The sequence below is a fragment of the Lepisosteus oculatus genome, chromosome 11, assembly GCF_040954835.1.
Source record: "Lepisosteus oculatus isolate fLepOcu1 chromosome 11, fLepOcu1.hap2, whole genome shotgun sequence".
In the NCBI taxonomy this organism is placed as follows: domain Eukaryota; kingdom Metazoa; phylum Chordata; class Actinopteri; order Semionotiformes; family Lepisosteidae; genus Lepisosteus; species Lepisosteus oculatus.
The window spans coordinates 18,165,902-18,183,165 of record NC_090706.1 but is presented as its reverse complement, the minus strand read 5'-3'; the positions used below and the strand labels follow the sequence as shown (position 1 = coordinate 18,183,165).

Below are 17,264 nucleotides of genomic sequence, written 5' to 3'. Positions count from 1 at the left end.
CTCTTCAGCAGGGCCAAGAGCTGAAGCCACAAAGCCAAGTCATTTAGAAAAAGGGCAGTTTGTCATTCAGGTGGGTAGAAAAGTAAATCGTGATTCCAGTTTTCTTGGAGGGGAGGGGGAAAATGCTTTATGAGTGCTTAGAATAATAAACTTCAAGTTGTTTGCCATTTCATTGTCACCATACTCCACTGTGGTTCTACTCTTCTCTATTCAACCACTGTATTGTGCTACATATGCAGTACGTAGTTGCAGTAGCATGTCCCAGAGGACATTATTACTCAGCTCTTTGGCAGCAAATCATTTTATCATGACTTAGTGTGGGAAAGTATAGTGAACTCTGGATAAATCCATAGGAAAGTGACCTTAAAAGGTGCTATAGTATATGGTAAAGTGGTTGTTATTCTTTAGATTTGAGGAAACCTGCAGTAAGTCTCTTACAGTGCTGTTGAACTGATATCTTCAGTAGCCTGCACATCCATGCTGGCAACACAGCAGCCTTTTCCTTAACACACACTGATTACCACCCTGCAGCCTTCTGCCATGTCTGTCTGCCAGACTGACCCTTCCCTGCTCTCGACCAGCTCTGAAACCCCCTCCACCACCGATGTTTAGTGCTGCACTGATCCCAATACCGGTGAGACGTCCCCCCGACTTTATCATGACTAAGGTCAGGGTTGAGAGACAGGCCAGGTGGGTGTTGTGGAGAGAGGGGGGGGTTATTCCAAACACATCATTATAGGGCTGTTTATTGCTTCCACCTGCAAGTGCATTGTGCTCTAAGAAAGACCTGAAATTGGCATGGATTTTTCATCCTCATATCATCATGACCTGATTTAAAGGAAAACGCTTCCTCTTTCTTCTCTCTCAGGGCTTGGCTTGGCACTTCCTGTGTCAGCAGAAAAACGAACAGCCTCAAACCGTGCCGTTCTGATTCACGAGCAAAAAAAAGTCTGTTCTTCTGCTTCCTCAAATTTCTCACTAACTTTAGTGCGTTATCTGCAGTTAACCTCCCCTCTCAATGTTTTTTCCTGTGTCAGGCTTTTGGCTTCTCTGACTGCAATTTCTGATTTTTATTTCCTTTTTCATTCCTGTGCTGCTAGGACTGCAGAACACATTAGTTAACACCCACTTAAATCAGAGGAGACTGAGATTTTATCTCGCTTTGTTTTAAATCTGACGAAGTGGCCACCAGTTTTTATTTCATGCCAAGATCAACTTGTTCACCCACTGTGCAACTTAGAATCTGTGCACAGATCGACACTCACTGGCCAACATATTAGGAGCCCCACTGCAGTAACCTCCTGGGCTTCTGTAAGAACAGCTTGAATGCGACTTGGCTGTACAGTAATAAAATATTTGCCAGTTGCACTGAGCTGCATGCTCTCCCATTTTTCAGCAGGACTAAAAATCTGCAGTTTAGTCTGACCATGAAAGGCAAAAGAGGTCTGGGCTTCTGCCTCACTACCACTGAATGCACACCAACTTATTCAAAGCATGATTGACTATGATAGAAGAAAACCCAAGTCCTTTATTATATCGAAGATTATTATTGGTTGCAAACCCTCAACTTTGAAGTGCTGGGCAAGGCAATCCTGGGTCATCTTCAGTGTATTGCCACTATTAATTGCAAACAGAATTACAGTGGCTTTTATGGACAATTGTGAGTTTTTTGATCCAGCTGTGTTCCAGCTGCACAGGATTTAGCCTCCCACAGTTCACTTCAACGTCAGGTCTGCTCCGCTCGCTTGGGGTCAGCTGGTTTGCCTCCAAATGATCTGAGTCTCTTTCAAATGTCTCTGAATGCCACAGGGTATTTAGGCCAGTACCTCATCTTCAGAAGCATTCTTATATATTCAAGAAATGGCTACATTCAATGCTGATCAGATTTAGTTTTTTGGCAAGATCTTGTCCTAAAGGCTGGGGCCCCTGTATGCAGATGGCAGCAGTACAGCATATCAGAGGTGACTTCTGTAAACCTCATTATTTGTAAAACCTGTGACAGAACTGGAATTTAAACAGTGCGTAAAGATAATGAAATGCTTGGGGGACTTTTGACCTCCAATCAGGAATATATTATTAATACAATATGTCTGTGCCCATCACCTGAAATTCCAGTGGGCTGTTGCATATTAAGTGTTGCTTTCAACTATGGAGAGGCAGGCCAGCTCTCTTGCCCTTTGTGATTTATGTCCACGTTGCCTGTGCCTTTCCCAGTACAATGTAAACCAAAAGGACTGTGGTTTTGGCAGTGCAGCTAATTACAGGATCAGCTAGCGGTGCTCTGTAAACACACAGAGTGCTTCAGGCACCAGAGTCCCGTGCATCTCAGTTCATTTTTCAAAGGGAAAATATTCATCCAGGCAGCCCATCTAGATGGTTTTTGAGAGATTCCATTTTTTTCCAGGTTCCAGAAGGTGTTTAAGGGGCGGATTGTTCCGATCCGAGTGTCTGTACCTCTCACAGTAAAGAAGCACCTCCTGTGTCCTGCCTCTTCCAGGATCTCTTCCATTACTTCAAGGCGTTCTGGTTTCTGTACTGATTGCATTGAGCCAAGCTCTGTTCGTTTCTCCTCTCACCTTTCTACTGCTACTGAACCTGGTTAGATGTGCTTCTTGTTAAGGAAATCCAGCACTTCATAGATGCATAAGGCTTGATTTTTTTGTCATTTTCATGTCTTTTATGGTTCCTGTGCAGACAAAAAGCATAAGTAGTGTACTACAGTAGTATATTGTAATTGTTTATTTATATTTCACATAACTAACTTTTGAGGGAGTGGAGAGGAACGGTGGTGTAGTGGTTACCATTGCTGCCTCACAGTGCTGGGGCTCTGGGTTCAATTCCTGACTTGGGGTACTATCTTCGTGGAGTTTGTATGTTCTCCCTGTGTTTGTGCGGCTTTCCTCCAGGTGCTCTGGTTTCCTCCCACGGTCAATATATTGGCTTCTGGGAACACTGCCCCTGGTGTGAGTGTGTGGGTGTCTATGTCTGTGTGTGTCCTGTGATGGACTGGCGTCCTCTCCCGGGGAATCCTGCCTTGCCGGCTGGAATAGACTTCTGCTCTCTGCGACTCTGAATTGGATAAAAATTGTTAGAAAATGGCCGGGTGAGCAACTGACTTTGAGAATGGAGTGTCGAGAGATGAGCTCATAACTCCCAGGCAGGATGTTGCTGTAGTGCATTTGAGAAAAGTATGTCAGTAAAATATCCTGCTGTATGAAGGGGTACACAGTGTGGAAATCACTCTGGATAGTGTTAACCAAGTGAATCCAGTTCAGCACAAGCTATTCATAACAGCAATAACTGCCCTGGTCTTCTGCATATTTCAGACTCATGCCTTTAAAATAAAGTGTTGATTTTGCACTTTTGTGTTCACACCATGTGCAACCTCCCTCAGCCAGCTCCTTCATGCAGCAGCATGATCACATATTTATTGTTCTCTACAACATTATTGTTCTTGTTATTTTTTATGTTTGTAATGTATTGTCTACAGTACAGTATGTGATGTTGTCTGTCGTACTGTGTTGGCTGCTTTACTGCGTATGCCCTGAGAGATCAGTGTGAATAAGAGTTCCAGTGTACATGTACATATAATAATAATTATAATATTATTATTATCATCATCATCATCATCACACCTGAAGAAGGCTCCATGGCCGAAACGTTGTGTTTTCTTTCTTCTTTTTTTCAGCATGGAATAAAACCTATTACTTGTTCCTATGAAGCCTACGCATGCTGACGCAGCTACCCACCTGAACTACTACTAATAATAATAATAATTGCTTACACTTATATAGCGCTTTTCTGGACCACCAACCACCTCAACCACCACCAATGTGCTGCATCAACCATATGTCAATAAACTCCTCTACTGTACTCTGTGTTTCTGAGCTCATGACAGTGAGTCTCGCAGTGATGTCAGGTCTACTGCAGCAGATAGCCTCTTCATCTGTGAGCCAGAGCTAACAGCAGCTTTTGTTAGATGTTCTTTTCATTCCTGACCTCCTCCGGGGTTTTTTTGCATGCGAACCACAGCAAATAAAAGTATCTCCGTGTATAAAATGAATCGTTCATAAGATGCTTGTCTAATACTGTACCTTGTCCTATTTAAACAATGGTGTCAGGGGAATTGAGCACTGGGAAAGAATCAGATTTGATAAATGTACAAATAGGTGCGTGAAGACGGTTTGTATGGACAGTACAACGCCAGAGGAAATTAACATCACATTATCATCTGCCATTCTTAGAACACTGTCTTCTAGTGGACACTTGTGGTTCTAGTATTGGGTACAAATAGTACTGATGAAGCAAGACTGTGCAGAAATCTTATTACCATGTCTGTTTATTGAATTGATTTAGAATAGGGTGATGAGTCTGGAGTTGGCTGACATGCAACAGCATGTATTGGAAAAAACTGGGGTTCTCACCTTTCTGGAACAAGCAGAGGAGGAAATGGACCAGCAGCACTCTGGGAACTCACCCTTCAACCTTTTGGGTAGTTCAGGGGGGCACTCACTGTTTCACAGTTTAAAATCCAAATACCGCACTGGAAATGTGTGAAGATACACGTCAAGATAAACCTCCTGAGGACGGCCTTCTGGGATTCAAACAATTTCTGTTGAATCTGTTCCTTTCATATTTAAGCCTCCACATCTATAACCAATATTGGATTCTCACTAGTGTAAAAACAATATTATTATGTTTTGGGTGTAAAAAGATTTTTTTAAACTCTCTATGTGGTTCTGTGACCTAAAATTGGACCCACACTTAGATGTAGGACGGCCTAGTGCTATTATATAGGGAGGTCTGCCTATAACTTTGCCATTGAAGAGAACATAGTAGTCATTGCCTGTTCACAGCAATGCCTCTGAAATCTACCCATAACTCTGAAATCTCAAAAAATTCCCAGGAACCCAGAAAGCACTAAAATAGATGCTCATTTTGCTTCCCTTGATGTTTATTAATTTATTTTTTTCCAAGGTTTCCATTAAGGGGCACGGTTGTTTTCAAGCCCAGGGAGTTCATTTTTCCACTCTTCCTGATTGGTTGAAGCGCTGTATGCTTCATGATGTTCTGCTTTTGACTGTGTTGCAAGGGCACATTTGGACAGATTTTTGTACAGTATAAACAACACTTTGTGTGTAAACTCCCGCCAGCGTTGGAGTTCCTCGGTTTCCCCAATGCCACCCTCGATGATCACACTGCAACACAAATCTGTTATTCATACACCAGAGTGATGAGTGAGTTTTATTCTCATTTTAGTAGTTGTCGATGCATCCTCTTGTATGTCACACACCAGCTAGTATTAGCCAGATTTAAAAATAGTTTATGCAGGATTGACTAAACCATCATTTGTACATCTAAGTGCATTGCTTTCAAACAAAAGGGTAAATATTAAGTTACATAGACTATTGAACACATTACAAAAATGTACATATGTGGTTTCAAGCACAATTGAGAACTGAATGTGGTGACGCACACACCTGCTGGTTTCATTCCAGCCCACTTTCATTAGATAACTGAAGCCTTACATGAGAGAGGAAGCTGCTTCATTGAAATATTTGCAGTTTGCTTCTAGTCACAAGTTTGGGATTTTATTCCACTTACAAAATAGAACAGTTAGAGCTGGGAAAATAAGTCAGCGAATGTTCAAAGTGTGTAACCGACGGCCCGGCTGGAACAAAAACCAGCAGGTGTGTGGGTCACCCGGACCAGGATTGGAAACCCCTGCTTACAGGAAGAAGGACTTAACAGTCAGCATCCTTGCTCTCGAGGGTAGTGAGCCATTGGCTTACAGTCAAGTTTGAGAAACCAAAAGATCTCAACAGTGCAATTACTGAGTCCAGTGCATTGGATCTGACTAGAATGTCTTTTAATAACTGATGCAAAATTTGATATCGCTGGGAGCTCTGTTTATCATTATATATGTTTGTTTTCAATAAAAGTCCCATGCTTTCCCAACCCTTTCCACCCTACAGAACAGTACTCTCATTACCTGTCCTGGAATACCAAAGTCCTGTCCTTCTCTTTGTGTCCACAGGGTGGCAACCGACCACAATTCGGACAACACAACAGCAATCCTGCGTGAGTGGCTCATCAAGGTGCAGACCTACTACCACTATGTGGAGTGGAGACCGCAGGAGGAGCCACAGTAAGGAGGGCGGGAGCCTGCGATGGAAATACAGATGCAGTAATGGTTGATGGTCCAATTCCACAGTGTTGTAGAACAGGTCCCCTGTCAGGACACTGCGGTTGTAGCCTTAATCAGAAATGTCACATCCTGTTTGACAAAAATAAGCAATTATCCTGTGCATACTGTAGATCTTGACTCATTCTTGTGCAGCAATGTACTTTTTAAAACCTATCAACCCAAGCAAGGACAGTGCTTTCCTATCAGCTCATTTATTTGAATATCACTTCAGTTATTTATTTGAGTTCTTTTTTAAACTATCAGAAGTTCGAGTCCTTCAGTCAAAGGCTCCTGGTTATTTCAGCTCAGTTATTGGATTAAATAATAAAAAACACCTTTCTCCAGTACTAGAAGCATGTTATAGATGCTGTACTTTCAATCAAGCACATTTTTGCCCTTTAGTTTTATACAATAAAGGAGAACATGTACACAGTAGTGGAAATTGAAATAAAATCCAGAAGGTGACACAGCACTTATGGTGTCACCTTCTGGTGTTAGTAATGGTGTTAAGGGGCAGCTGCTCAAAACTGTGACCTTTTTACTTCTAGAGCTTATGAGGATGAGGCAGGGCCCAAACACTGGACTAACCTGCGCTATGAACACGTGATGAAACTGAGACAGGCTGCGCTTGAGGCAGCAAGAGAAATGTGGGCTGACTACTTCCTGGTAAGTGTCTTACCCCCAGTAGCTGTCAGCAGGAACTGTTGTTGGGGGAAGGAAGTGTAAAGTATACACATGGCTCCACAGTGCTAATAAACCTCTGTCTCCGAGTCTGAAAAAATGAATGCAGTGAGAAATCAGTATCTTATATCTTTTACAGGTTTGTGTGTAGCATATTTTCAGGCATTCTGTGAGATTTATATTTATACTTATCCAATCTATTTGGATATGACTTTTCAGAGTGTCTGAGTGTTTCTTTTTCACTTAGACGTTGTGTGCTACGAGGTGTAAATAAAGGTGAAATAAATTCTGATTTCATGTGTCTTGATTTCAGGCTGTTAGGCCACAAAAGGGCTGTTAGTTCCCATCCGCCACTCCATTGTTCTCCCTGCATTTCAGATTGTAGACTGTGACAACCTCCTGACAAACCCTGAGGTCCTGTGGAAGTTGATCACTGAAAACAAGACCATCGTGGCTCCCATGCTTGAGTCCAGAGCTGCCTACTCCAACTTCTGGTGCGGCATGACTACGCAGGTAGGATGGCAGGCCAGGAAACAGACTGGTGGTCACTGAATTTTCAGAAAGTACAAAAACCAGGAGTTTGGCTTAACAGAGCCAAAGCTACTTGCTTAGAACAGTCTTGACTCACACAGATATGGATCAGCCATATCACCCTGCAACTCACAACTGGGGCCAGCAGGGGGTGCTCACCCTTGCGGTCTATGTGAGTCCTAATGCCCCAGTACAGTGACGGGGACACTATACTGTAAACAGGCGCCGTCCTTCGGATGAGACGTAAAACCGAGGTCCTGACTCTCTGTGGTCATTAAAAATCCCAGGGCGCTTCTCGAAAAGAGTAGGGGTGTAACCCCGGTGTCCTGGCCAAATTTCCAATTGGCCCTTACCAATCATTGCCTCCTAATAATCCCCCTCTACATTACTCTGCTCTCCTCCCCACTGATAGCTGATGTGTGGTGAGCGTTCTGGCGCACTATGGCTGCCGTCGCATCATCCAGGTGGGGCTGCATATTGGTGGTGGTGGAGGGGAGTCCCCATTACCTGTAAAGCGCTTTGAGTGGAATGTCCAGAAAAGCGCTATATAAGTGTAAGCAATTATTATTATTATTATTATTATTATTATTATTATATGGTAGGTATGGGAGCCAACTTCTAAATTGACATCAGATGAATGCAATTTCACAATCTACAAAGCAAAAATGGTTGATTTGACTACTCCATTGCCCGTGGAGGCTGGCTGCCCTATGCCAGCCAGTTTTCAGCTGAACCGTTGTCTATTTTCAACACTGACTTCTCTGTGCCTCTCTCCGTCCGCCCCCTGCCCCTCTCAGGGTTACTACAAGCGCACCCCGGCCTACATGCCCATCCGGAAGCAGGAGAGACAGGGCTGCTTCGCTGTTCCCATGGTGCACTCCACCTTCCTCATTGACCTGCGCAAAGAGGCGTCCCGTGAACTGGCCTTCTACCCCCCTCACCCCGACTACACCTGGGCCTTTGACGACATAATCGTCTTTGCTTTCTCTGCAAAAATGGCAGGTGAGAATAAGAGATTTAAAACCCCTTCAGTTGCTTTTGGCTGATATTCATGTCACCTGGTTTAGAGAGGGGCCCTGCTTCCTTACAAGTGGAAGACTCAGCACTGTAGCTGATGCTGCATCATCAGGATGAGGTTGTGCCACGTGGCATCAGAGGTGAAAGGTCACCATGAAAGGAGATGGAGTTCCCAGGATTCACTCTGACGTTTTGTTTCTTTTGCAGACATTCAGATGTTTCTGTGCAACAGAGAAAGTTACGGGTTCTTCCCAGTTCCCTTGCGGTCACACGGCACTCTGCAGGATGAGACGGACAGCTTCCTACACACCATGCTGGAAGTCATGGGTGAGACGACTTGGCGTCAAAAGTTGACCACGTGGTTTTCAAGTCCTTTGATAGCTTCATATGTCTGCGTGTCCTGACTTTGTCCCAAATGCGTGAAATGGATATTCAGAGGGCATCTTAGTTGGCCATCTCTTTCCTCTGTAGCTTTTTAAATTTGCTTTGACAATACTTGTTATCTAGACTTTTCTGTTCTGAATCCCTTAAATCTGGATGTGTTGTCCTTTGTTTTTTAAATCGAAGCCAAGTAGCCAGTTTAACTTTCAGCAGTCTATTAGAGTTACACTCTGAAAGCGTTTCTCATGCTGACAATAGGCAGAATTAAAAGTATCCAGGGGATGGGCTTCAGCAACATGGGTAGCTTATTCCACACCCTCACAATCCTTTGCATCCAGATTTAGAAATGTCCTTCCACGTAGTTTCCAATTATGTCCTCTGATTCGTGTGTCTCAGTTTATTCTGAAAATGTCCACTAACACATCCAAATAGATTTTGCTATTGTCATCAAGGATTTTGAATCTTTGTATTGGGCCCCCTTGTACCTTTCTCCTTTCAAAGCTAAAGTTGATTTTTTTTAAATAAAGATTTTCACACTGCGTCACTTCCCAGGCAGGTCAACATAGTTTCCCTCACCAGGCAGGTTTTATCAAATAGCAACATGTGCCTTTAGAAGGTTTTAAAAAGTGGTCCTTTATGTAGGTCTTTAGACTTGTACTGGCTATAACAGAGAAGTGTTTCCATATGTTGTAGAATGTGAAACCATCTTACCTGTTCCATGTAGTGTGGAATAAAGAATGATTGAATGGCAGAAAACTGACAGGACGTGACCCCATTTAGTATATTGCTATTCCTTGTTTGCCTTTTCTCCTAATGGTTCCTCGGTCTGTCTTTGAATGAAAATATAGTGCAAGTCTTTTCCTTTTACCAATATTTCAACTTGTGTCTATCACTCCAGATTTTACTAGCCATTTTCTGCTGAGGAATAACTGCAAGGGAAATTGTTTTAGTGAATATTCTACACCACTATACAGTAGAGTCTTGACATTCGTAAGGGTTTGGTGCAGAGAACAGTCTTCAGTAGCAACATTAGTCTATAACTATGTCCACTCCTATACTGTCACACAGTGTACAATACTACAGTTTATAGTATGGATAGTTGAAAGGCATAAGTAATTCTGCCTTATGTATTAATTACTGTTAAATTAAAATAATCAGTTAATATAACTTAACATCCAGCCTGCACATTCTCTCTCTGCCTCTGTGACCTCCACACCCCACTGTAGTATAAAGATCAATAAAACTGTCATCTCCAGCCTGTCGTTCCCCACACCTTTTGCCACAGAACCTGGAGTGTTTGTTACAATACAAAAACAAGACCTTGCTGAGATGCATAGTGGGTATTTGGTCAGGGGGCAGGGAGAGGTTCACTCACAAGCTACTGTAGATTAATCTCGCGATCCTCGTCTGTTGCACAACTGAATTGAAAGTAGCCCTGAACAGCTTTCAATTAAGATTCATCCAGCTCTGCTCTTCTTCCTTCTAAGACACCATCGGCCAAGACCGAATCGCTCATTAACAACATTCGCAAATTTACAGTAAATTGGTTGATGTCAGGACCCTACTGTGGATTTTGTGTGAAATCAGGATTTGCAAAGTACAGCACTGATTTTTACTCTCTCCCCCAGTTCGAAACCCACCTATAGAGCCCTCTCAGTTCATCTCCGTACCCCCCAAAAACCCAGACAAGATGGGCTTTGACGAGGTAAGAGGGTGCTGAGGGAGTCTGAAGACAGACAAAATAAATCGTGTTTATCGTGACCAATGTGTTTTTGCTGCCGGGTCAGCATGCACTTTGAGTGAGGAAGGAATAGAAAATATCAAAGATCAAAAGAAAAGATCAATGTCATGCCAAGCAGGCTGGCGAATGGCCCATGTTCCTTGAACGGGGATACTAAACCAGTAATCTCTCCATTACAGAATTTTGCAGCAACCACTCCCTTATTTAATTAAATAACATCAGACTGGATCAAAATGGCAAGGAAAAATGCTGGTGGCATCTAAATACTGTAATCAAGTACATTGGAAGGGCAGCCATAGGCATTCACATGCTGTCAAGGTTCAGTGATCCCATGGGGGAGCTGGGCTGCTTCCTCTCCCACTACCACACCTGGAATGAGGAGAGGGTGCAGGGGCAAGGCCCAGGCTTCGAGGCCTGCATGAGGTGGGTTGAGTTTACCCTGTCCTAGATCAATGGTAGGCAAACTAAACTGTCTGGAGGGCTGCCTTTGTGACTCTCAAGTGCTATAGCACACCCCAAAGTACGGAATTGATAACTGAAGTGAGCTTAATCATTAGCACAATGCTAAAAGTACTGTATTTGGCACTCCATAAAGACCAAAGTTTGTGAAAAGCACCATTCCCTAAGCCAGGGGTGATGCTGGTATGTGGTCAATCTTACAGATCTTCATGATCAACCTGAAGAGGAGGAAGGACCGCAGAGACAGGATGTTGCAGACTCTGCACGAGCAAGAGATTGCCTGCAAAGTGGTTCCTGCTGTGGATGGCAAGTAAGTGTCCCACAGTGGCCAACCAGTTCCGTCACTCTGTTCTTATCTCCCAATTCGTACCAATTTTTTATTTGATGCTAAGAAGGCCATTTAGTGTGTGTATCCAACAATATTTCACCATAACAAAAACTAAAATTATTTATAATTTGTATTAGGGATTCTGTTTGGTTCAGAATAATAAAAGTTCAGTAATGTCCCTTTTTACTATTTTGTTGTAAGAATTGCAGCCGTATCCAGCGTGACTGTCTCTTCTTATCTTTGACACTCTTTTTGTGTGACAGAGCTCTGAATGTCAGTGATATCCACAACATGGGCATTCACATGCTGCCAGGGTACAGTGACCCCTACCACGGCCGTCCACTCACCAAGGGGGAGCTGGGCTGCTTCCTCTCCCACTACAACATCTGGAAGGAGGTGAGGGCACAGGGGCGAGGCCCAGGCTTTGAGGCCTGCATGAGGTGTAGTAATATGTTTGCCTGAAAAGTCTTCTCCCCGTGGATTTAATTAATTGTAAGACACTAGCGTTACTATTTCGGTATCCCAACAGGTGTCTGTGATCATGTGTCATAAGTCAGATTGTTAATGACAATCTTATTTACCACCTTTTAAGCTTAACAGTCATACAACAAACTTTGAGAAGGCATCATTGATGAAGTAGATCATTTTAATTGCACTTAATTGTGTAATGTTTCCATTATTGTGACAAGGTCCAGTTACCAGTGTCTTGTGATTGTGTAGATAAAGTAAATGTGTCTTCTGAGCAGACCTGTGGGTGGGTGTGTCTGCTTTATTGCAGACTTGGAGCATTTGTGTGTTTTTGTCTCTGTGTGTGTGAACACGGTTCGGACTGTGTCCGTTCACAGATCGTGGACCGTGGTCTGGAAACATCTCTCGTGATCGAGGACGACCTGCGGTTCGAGGTGTTCTTCAAGAGACGTCTTCAGAACCTCATGTATGAGGTGCAGAGTGAAGGCCTGGACTGGGACCTCATGTGAGTATAGAGGGGAGAAGAATATTTGTTAGAGTGCTTCAAAATCCGTGGAAGATTGAGCTTGGATCACAAAACAACATGTTCTGAATTTAATTAAATGTTTTTGGAAACAGTATTATTATGGAATAACACAGGAGTAACTGAATTAGCAGCTGTTCCTGTGCTGTCATCTCCTCTCTGTACACAAAATGATCAGAAGGGAATACAGCCAGATGTGTCAATATCCAGCTGTTTAGAATTGCTTTTTTGCATGCTCTTAACCGAGCTAGTAAATTCCTTACCTAGGTTAGTTTAAGACCAAGCAGGGACTGGTCACAAGGTAGTAGTATTCGTGAGCTCGGAGAAATGTCAGTGCTGGAGAGACCTGACCAAAGGGTGTCCCTATAACATACAGAGGTAACATGCCAGTGTGTCTCATGAGCTATCTATAGGAAAAGGTGCTCGTAAGAAATCTCCATAGTGTTGTTCTCCCAAGGTGGGACTCGGAGTGCAATCCAGGAGATTTAAAAACCCAATTGCTGAGCGAGAGGCAGCCGAGCCCCGGAGGAACTGCGAGCAGTGTGCTCACGGTGTTGCAGGAGCAGGGCTAGCAGGGGTCGCGCACAGTGAGAGTGTGTTGCTGAAGCAGGGTAGCGACAGAGCAAAGTGAAGGAAAAACACAGTGCAGGATGGAAATCCAAACAAAGTGAGGGTTGTAACGGGAGCAGATGCAGTCCCAAATGAAGCTGAGGGAGTCATCTGTGGACGCGGTCAGGAAAAAAGCAGGGGTCAGAGCACAGGCAAAGCCAGACAAGGGGAAAATACTTCGAGACAACGCTTGATGGACTCGAGTGTGAAAACTCAATGACAGAGCCCCCGAGCTCTCTTAGGTCCAAGTATTTATTCTGACGGGACGGGCATGCTTGTAAACCAACCCCAGGTGCTCCGAATCTCCAGGCGATTAGTCATTTGCGGCAGCCAGAGGAGGGAGATAGGTTGATGACACCACCACCTCTTGCACCACAGCTAGCTCACCCACCAGTCCGTCTGCCCGGACCAGCGCAACAATCTCCATTTCAATCTCAAGGGGTCTCTTGAGGATGTATGAATTGGTGAATGTGAAAAGTGTCATGCAAAACTGCACCCCCGCAACAGATTTAGAAGCAAGGACAGGGAGCCAAGAAGGCTTGCCAGTTTTCCTGAAACTCTCCTTCTCTTCCTCCTCTCGCAGTTACATCGGCCGCAAGCGCATGCAGGTGGATCACCCCGAGAAAGCGGTGCCCAACATCCACAACCTGGTAGAGGCTGACTACTCCTATTGGACCCTGGGCTACGTGATGTCACTGCAGGGCGCCCGCAAGCTGCTGGAGGCGCAGCCCCTCACCAAGATGCTGCCCGTGGATGAGTTCCTGCCGGTCATGTACAACAAGCATCCAGTGTATGTATCCCAACGCAAGGAACATGGGGGAGAAAATGAATTGCAGTTCCTGCAAAATAATATAGCCAGATCCTGCATGGATTAGAAATGGTAAAACTGAAAAACTGTCAGGGTAGGATGTGGAGTTGAGACTTATTTTTACTAAGTGGCTATAGAGCAAGGATGAGTACTCTTGTATAGAACAAGCTATCCAGCCAGGATTTTGAAGCCAGTGGCTTCTTCATAGAAACTGGATGAGATCCTCAGTTTGATTAGCTACTAGCTACCAAACGAGCTACTAGCTACTCTTGTTTGTAAACTCTCTTGTGTTTTTTTTTTTATGAGTACCACAGAAGCGACTTCTGGGTCTGTCATATGTGTTGCTGTGATAATAAGAGGGATCCATGATTTATGTCCACCCTGCAGAAGCCATAGGAGAGCTTAGATTTGGAAGTCAGGAATGTGCAACATTTGGGGTAGAAAGTTACTAATTCAGAATTCATCATTACTATTACGAATTATTAAAATGTAGTGAGTAACCAGTGGTGTTCTGTGATATTCCTGACTACATTCTGGAAAGACACCAGTCCAGATCTAATGCATCACATAAGTTTTATCTAGACATCATTGTCTATATACAATAAGGTCTCAATTTGAAAATTTAACAGTCGTGGATTTGCTTATTTGTGATTCAGTCTGGCTGAAGGGGTCTTGTGTGAAAGAAGAGTAGAGCTGGATAAAACCAAGCTTAAAGCTGTTAACTGCTACTTTCAAATTAGTGGTGGAACAGACTTGGGTCATGAGACCAGTCTTGCTCATGAGTGAGCCTCGCCCTACCCTAGTACCCACTACCCAGCATCCCCATCTCAGCATGGTCTTATTTTTATACAGTAACGAACACTCCAGGTTCTGTGTCAGTAGAGTGGGGAATGACAGGCTGTAGACAGCTTTACAGGCTCACTGACAGTTTCATTTCCCCTTTCATTACAGTGAGATATGTTTATTAAGAGGCTGAGAGAGAAAGTACAGGGATCCAGGAGGGATTTGTGTTATTTTAGCTAATTACTATGTGATTACTGTTGTTTCTTTTAGTTGCTTGATGTTATTTAACTTAAAGCCAATGCATTAGTACTTTAATTATCGTATAATGGAAGATTACTTATGTTTTTTAATGATACATACTATATACTGTAGTATACAGCAGTATAGGGGTGGATTTGGGTATATGAAATTTGGCTATTCATGATGATCCTTGTATGGTCTTGGCAGCGACTATATGCTAGGAAAGACATACTTAAAGAAAAACTTCAAAATCCAATGCATTTTAGAAACGCAACAGCCTATTTAGCTGCGAGTTAAATTCTGTAATCCAGCTGCCTTCCCCTCCATCTCCTCAGGTCGGACTACATGGAGCAGTTTGAGAAGAGGGACCTCAAAGCATTTTCCGCCGAGCCCTTGCTGGTCTATCCCACGCACTACACGGGCGATCCCGGTTATGTCAGCGACACGGAGACCTCCACCATCTGGGACAACGAGCAGGTGAAAACGGACTGGGACAGGGCCAAGTCCCAGAAGACACAGGAGCAGGCGGAGCTGAGCAGCGAGGCCCAAAATTCCGACGTCCTCCAGTCGCCCCTGGATAGCACAGCCCGGGATGAGCTATGATCTTCGGGGTGACTGGACCTGAAAGCCTTCTTGAAAGATCCACCAGCGTCCACAGGCTTCACTGGAACACTCCCAAGATGGATTCGAAGGTTCCATTCCAAGAGTAGATCCCGTCTGGGGATCTTTAAAGACTGCCCTGCTCAGTCCTTGTCTGCAGGACTCTTTTGAATGCCTTCTCACTCCTAACCTGAATGTCTGTCCCTTTAATTTGAAATATTTTATTCTGCGGGATCGAAGATTGAGGCAGGAAAACCCCCGTTTCGGAAAATCACTCTACTGGACTGGAGCGTTCAAAAAAGGGTTATTGCTTTGGTTTTGGAACACAAGCTTTATTCCTGTTTTTATTGTCAATCTTGTGTGATTTTAAAGTCTTTGGGTTTTAAAGGTCGGTTTTAGGATGAGGCATTTTTAAAATGTGATCTAGGTTTCATGATTTGATTTCTGGATTAGGCATAAGCATATCCCTACCTTGAACTTGGACAATCAAGTTGACCTCTTATAGTTTTGCAGATTTAATTTTTTGTTTGTGCATAGAAGAATTCAGCATTGCATTGTGCCTTCCGTTGACCTGTTACTCCCTAGCAGTTGTTACCAGAACTAACAATCAGCAAATTATACTGAAGCTTTTCCTGGACTTTGCAGATTTTATACTCAGAGGGTGCAGTTCTGGTCATTGCCATAGGAAAAACAAATATCTCTAAGTGCAGTCTTGTGAGAAACCTCACAGTCAACTCTGCGTTTTAACTGACACATCTGACACTACTGTTAGCTTAAATACAGAGTGAAAAGTCAGAGATGAGATGTACTGTTAAGTAGCACCCAGTAGGGACAAAATCTTCAAAGTTATAGGCTTTGTTCATCCTTTATATAAATATACAGTACATACACTGATGTGTTTCTGGATGCATAGGAGGGTTAGGATAAAGGGCTACATAATAGCCTGCTGTACCATGTTTTTTTTTCCTCCAAATGTTTGATAGCAGTACAAGAATTAAAGGATAGAAATTTACTTTCTTAATTCATTTCTCTTTTAATGGAACCCCTGCCTGCGTCTTTATTGTGCAATATCCCATTGTTGGTTTTCCTAAGAATTGTTATGGCAACAGCCAGAATCTGGACAATTTTTTAAACCTCCCTCCTCAAACATGCACAGATCAGCTCAGCATGTCCAAGTTGGGTTTGCAGTCTCAAATGAAATGTATATCCAGTTCCATTTAAGTAGTGAATACTATCTATTTGCTCTTTGAAACCGAGTATAGTAGTGTAATTTTAGCAGTCCTTTGTGGAGTAAGGGTTTTCTGATCATGTTTTTTAGAAGTTGCATGTCCAGTTTTGCCCACTCTGTGTTTATTTTTGGACCTACTTACTGTGCTACAGAATGAGGAATAATTTTAGAACCAGAAGTATATGGTCAATATGATAATTTGTAAAAAGCTAGAGACCATAGCATATAGTAGAGAAATGCCTAACATGCATATTTAAAACAACCCTTTAATATAACAAGCAATAATAGTTTAAATCAGAGATTGGATTTGAAGTACAAGAGGAAAAAACCCTAGTACCTTTTTTCTAGGGTTGTTCTAGGGGGTTGTTGTCTTTATTGCGTGTTTGTGATCTGTGGTCAACACATTCTTTGACCAGTGTAAAATGATCTTAATGTGTGCTTTAATTTATTGTCAACCCTGTCAGTGCTGATCTGTTGAGTGGGCCCGATTTGCAGGGCTTTCACGGAGTCATGGTAAAGAGCCAATTGCCCTTGCCTATAGCACACCCCCCTGGCCTCGCGGTAGATTGCGGGGAAACTGTGGGAGCCCTGCTTGTGTACAGCCTTGCCATACATTTCGTTCCATGTTCACCTCCCCCCAACGTGCCTTCCAGTCAAAGAATAAAATATTTTTATCAAAA

The 17,264-nt window shown here is 43.3% G+C and overlaps 1 protein-coding gene across 1 annotated transcript in view; it reads left to right on the top strand.

Annotated features, from left to right (window-relative positions):
- Positions 1 to 17,264, top strand: part of LOC102683725 (procollagen galactosyltransferase 1) — a 29,319-nt gene extending 12,055 nt beyond the window's left edge. Inside the window, exons 2-12 of the mRNA XM_006631496.3 lie at positions 6,038 to 6,148; positions 6,736 to 6,853; positions 7,247 to 7,381; positions 8,197 to 8,401; positions 8,624 to 8,743; positions 10,426 to 10,502; positions 11,201 to 11,307; positions 11,589 to 11,721; positions 12,171 to 12,298; positions 13,509 to 13,715; positions 15,092 to 17,264. Of these exons, the coding sequence (XP_006631559.1) occupies positions 6,038 to 6,148; positions 6,736 to 6,853; positions 7,247 to 7,381; positions 8,197 to 8,401; positions 8,624 to 8,743; positions 10,426 to 10,502; positions 11,201 to 11,307; positions 11,589 to 11,721; positions 12,171 to 12,298; positions 13,509 to 13,715; positions 15,092 to 15,359 (1,609 nt within the window). The 3' untranslated portion in view covers positions 15,360 to 17,264. The remainder of the gene's footprint in view (positions 1 to 6,037; positions 6,149 to 6,735; positions 6,854 to 7,246; positions 7,382 to 8,196; positions 8,402 to 8,623; positions 8,744 to 10,425; positions 10,503 to 11,200; positions 11,308 to 11,588; positions 11,722 to 12,170; positions 12,299 to 13,508; positions 13,716 to 15,091) is intronic.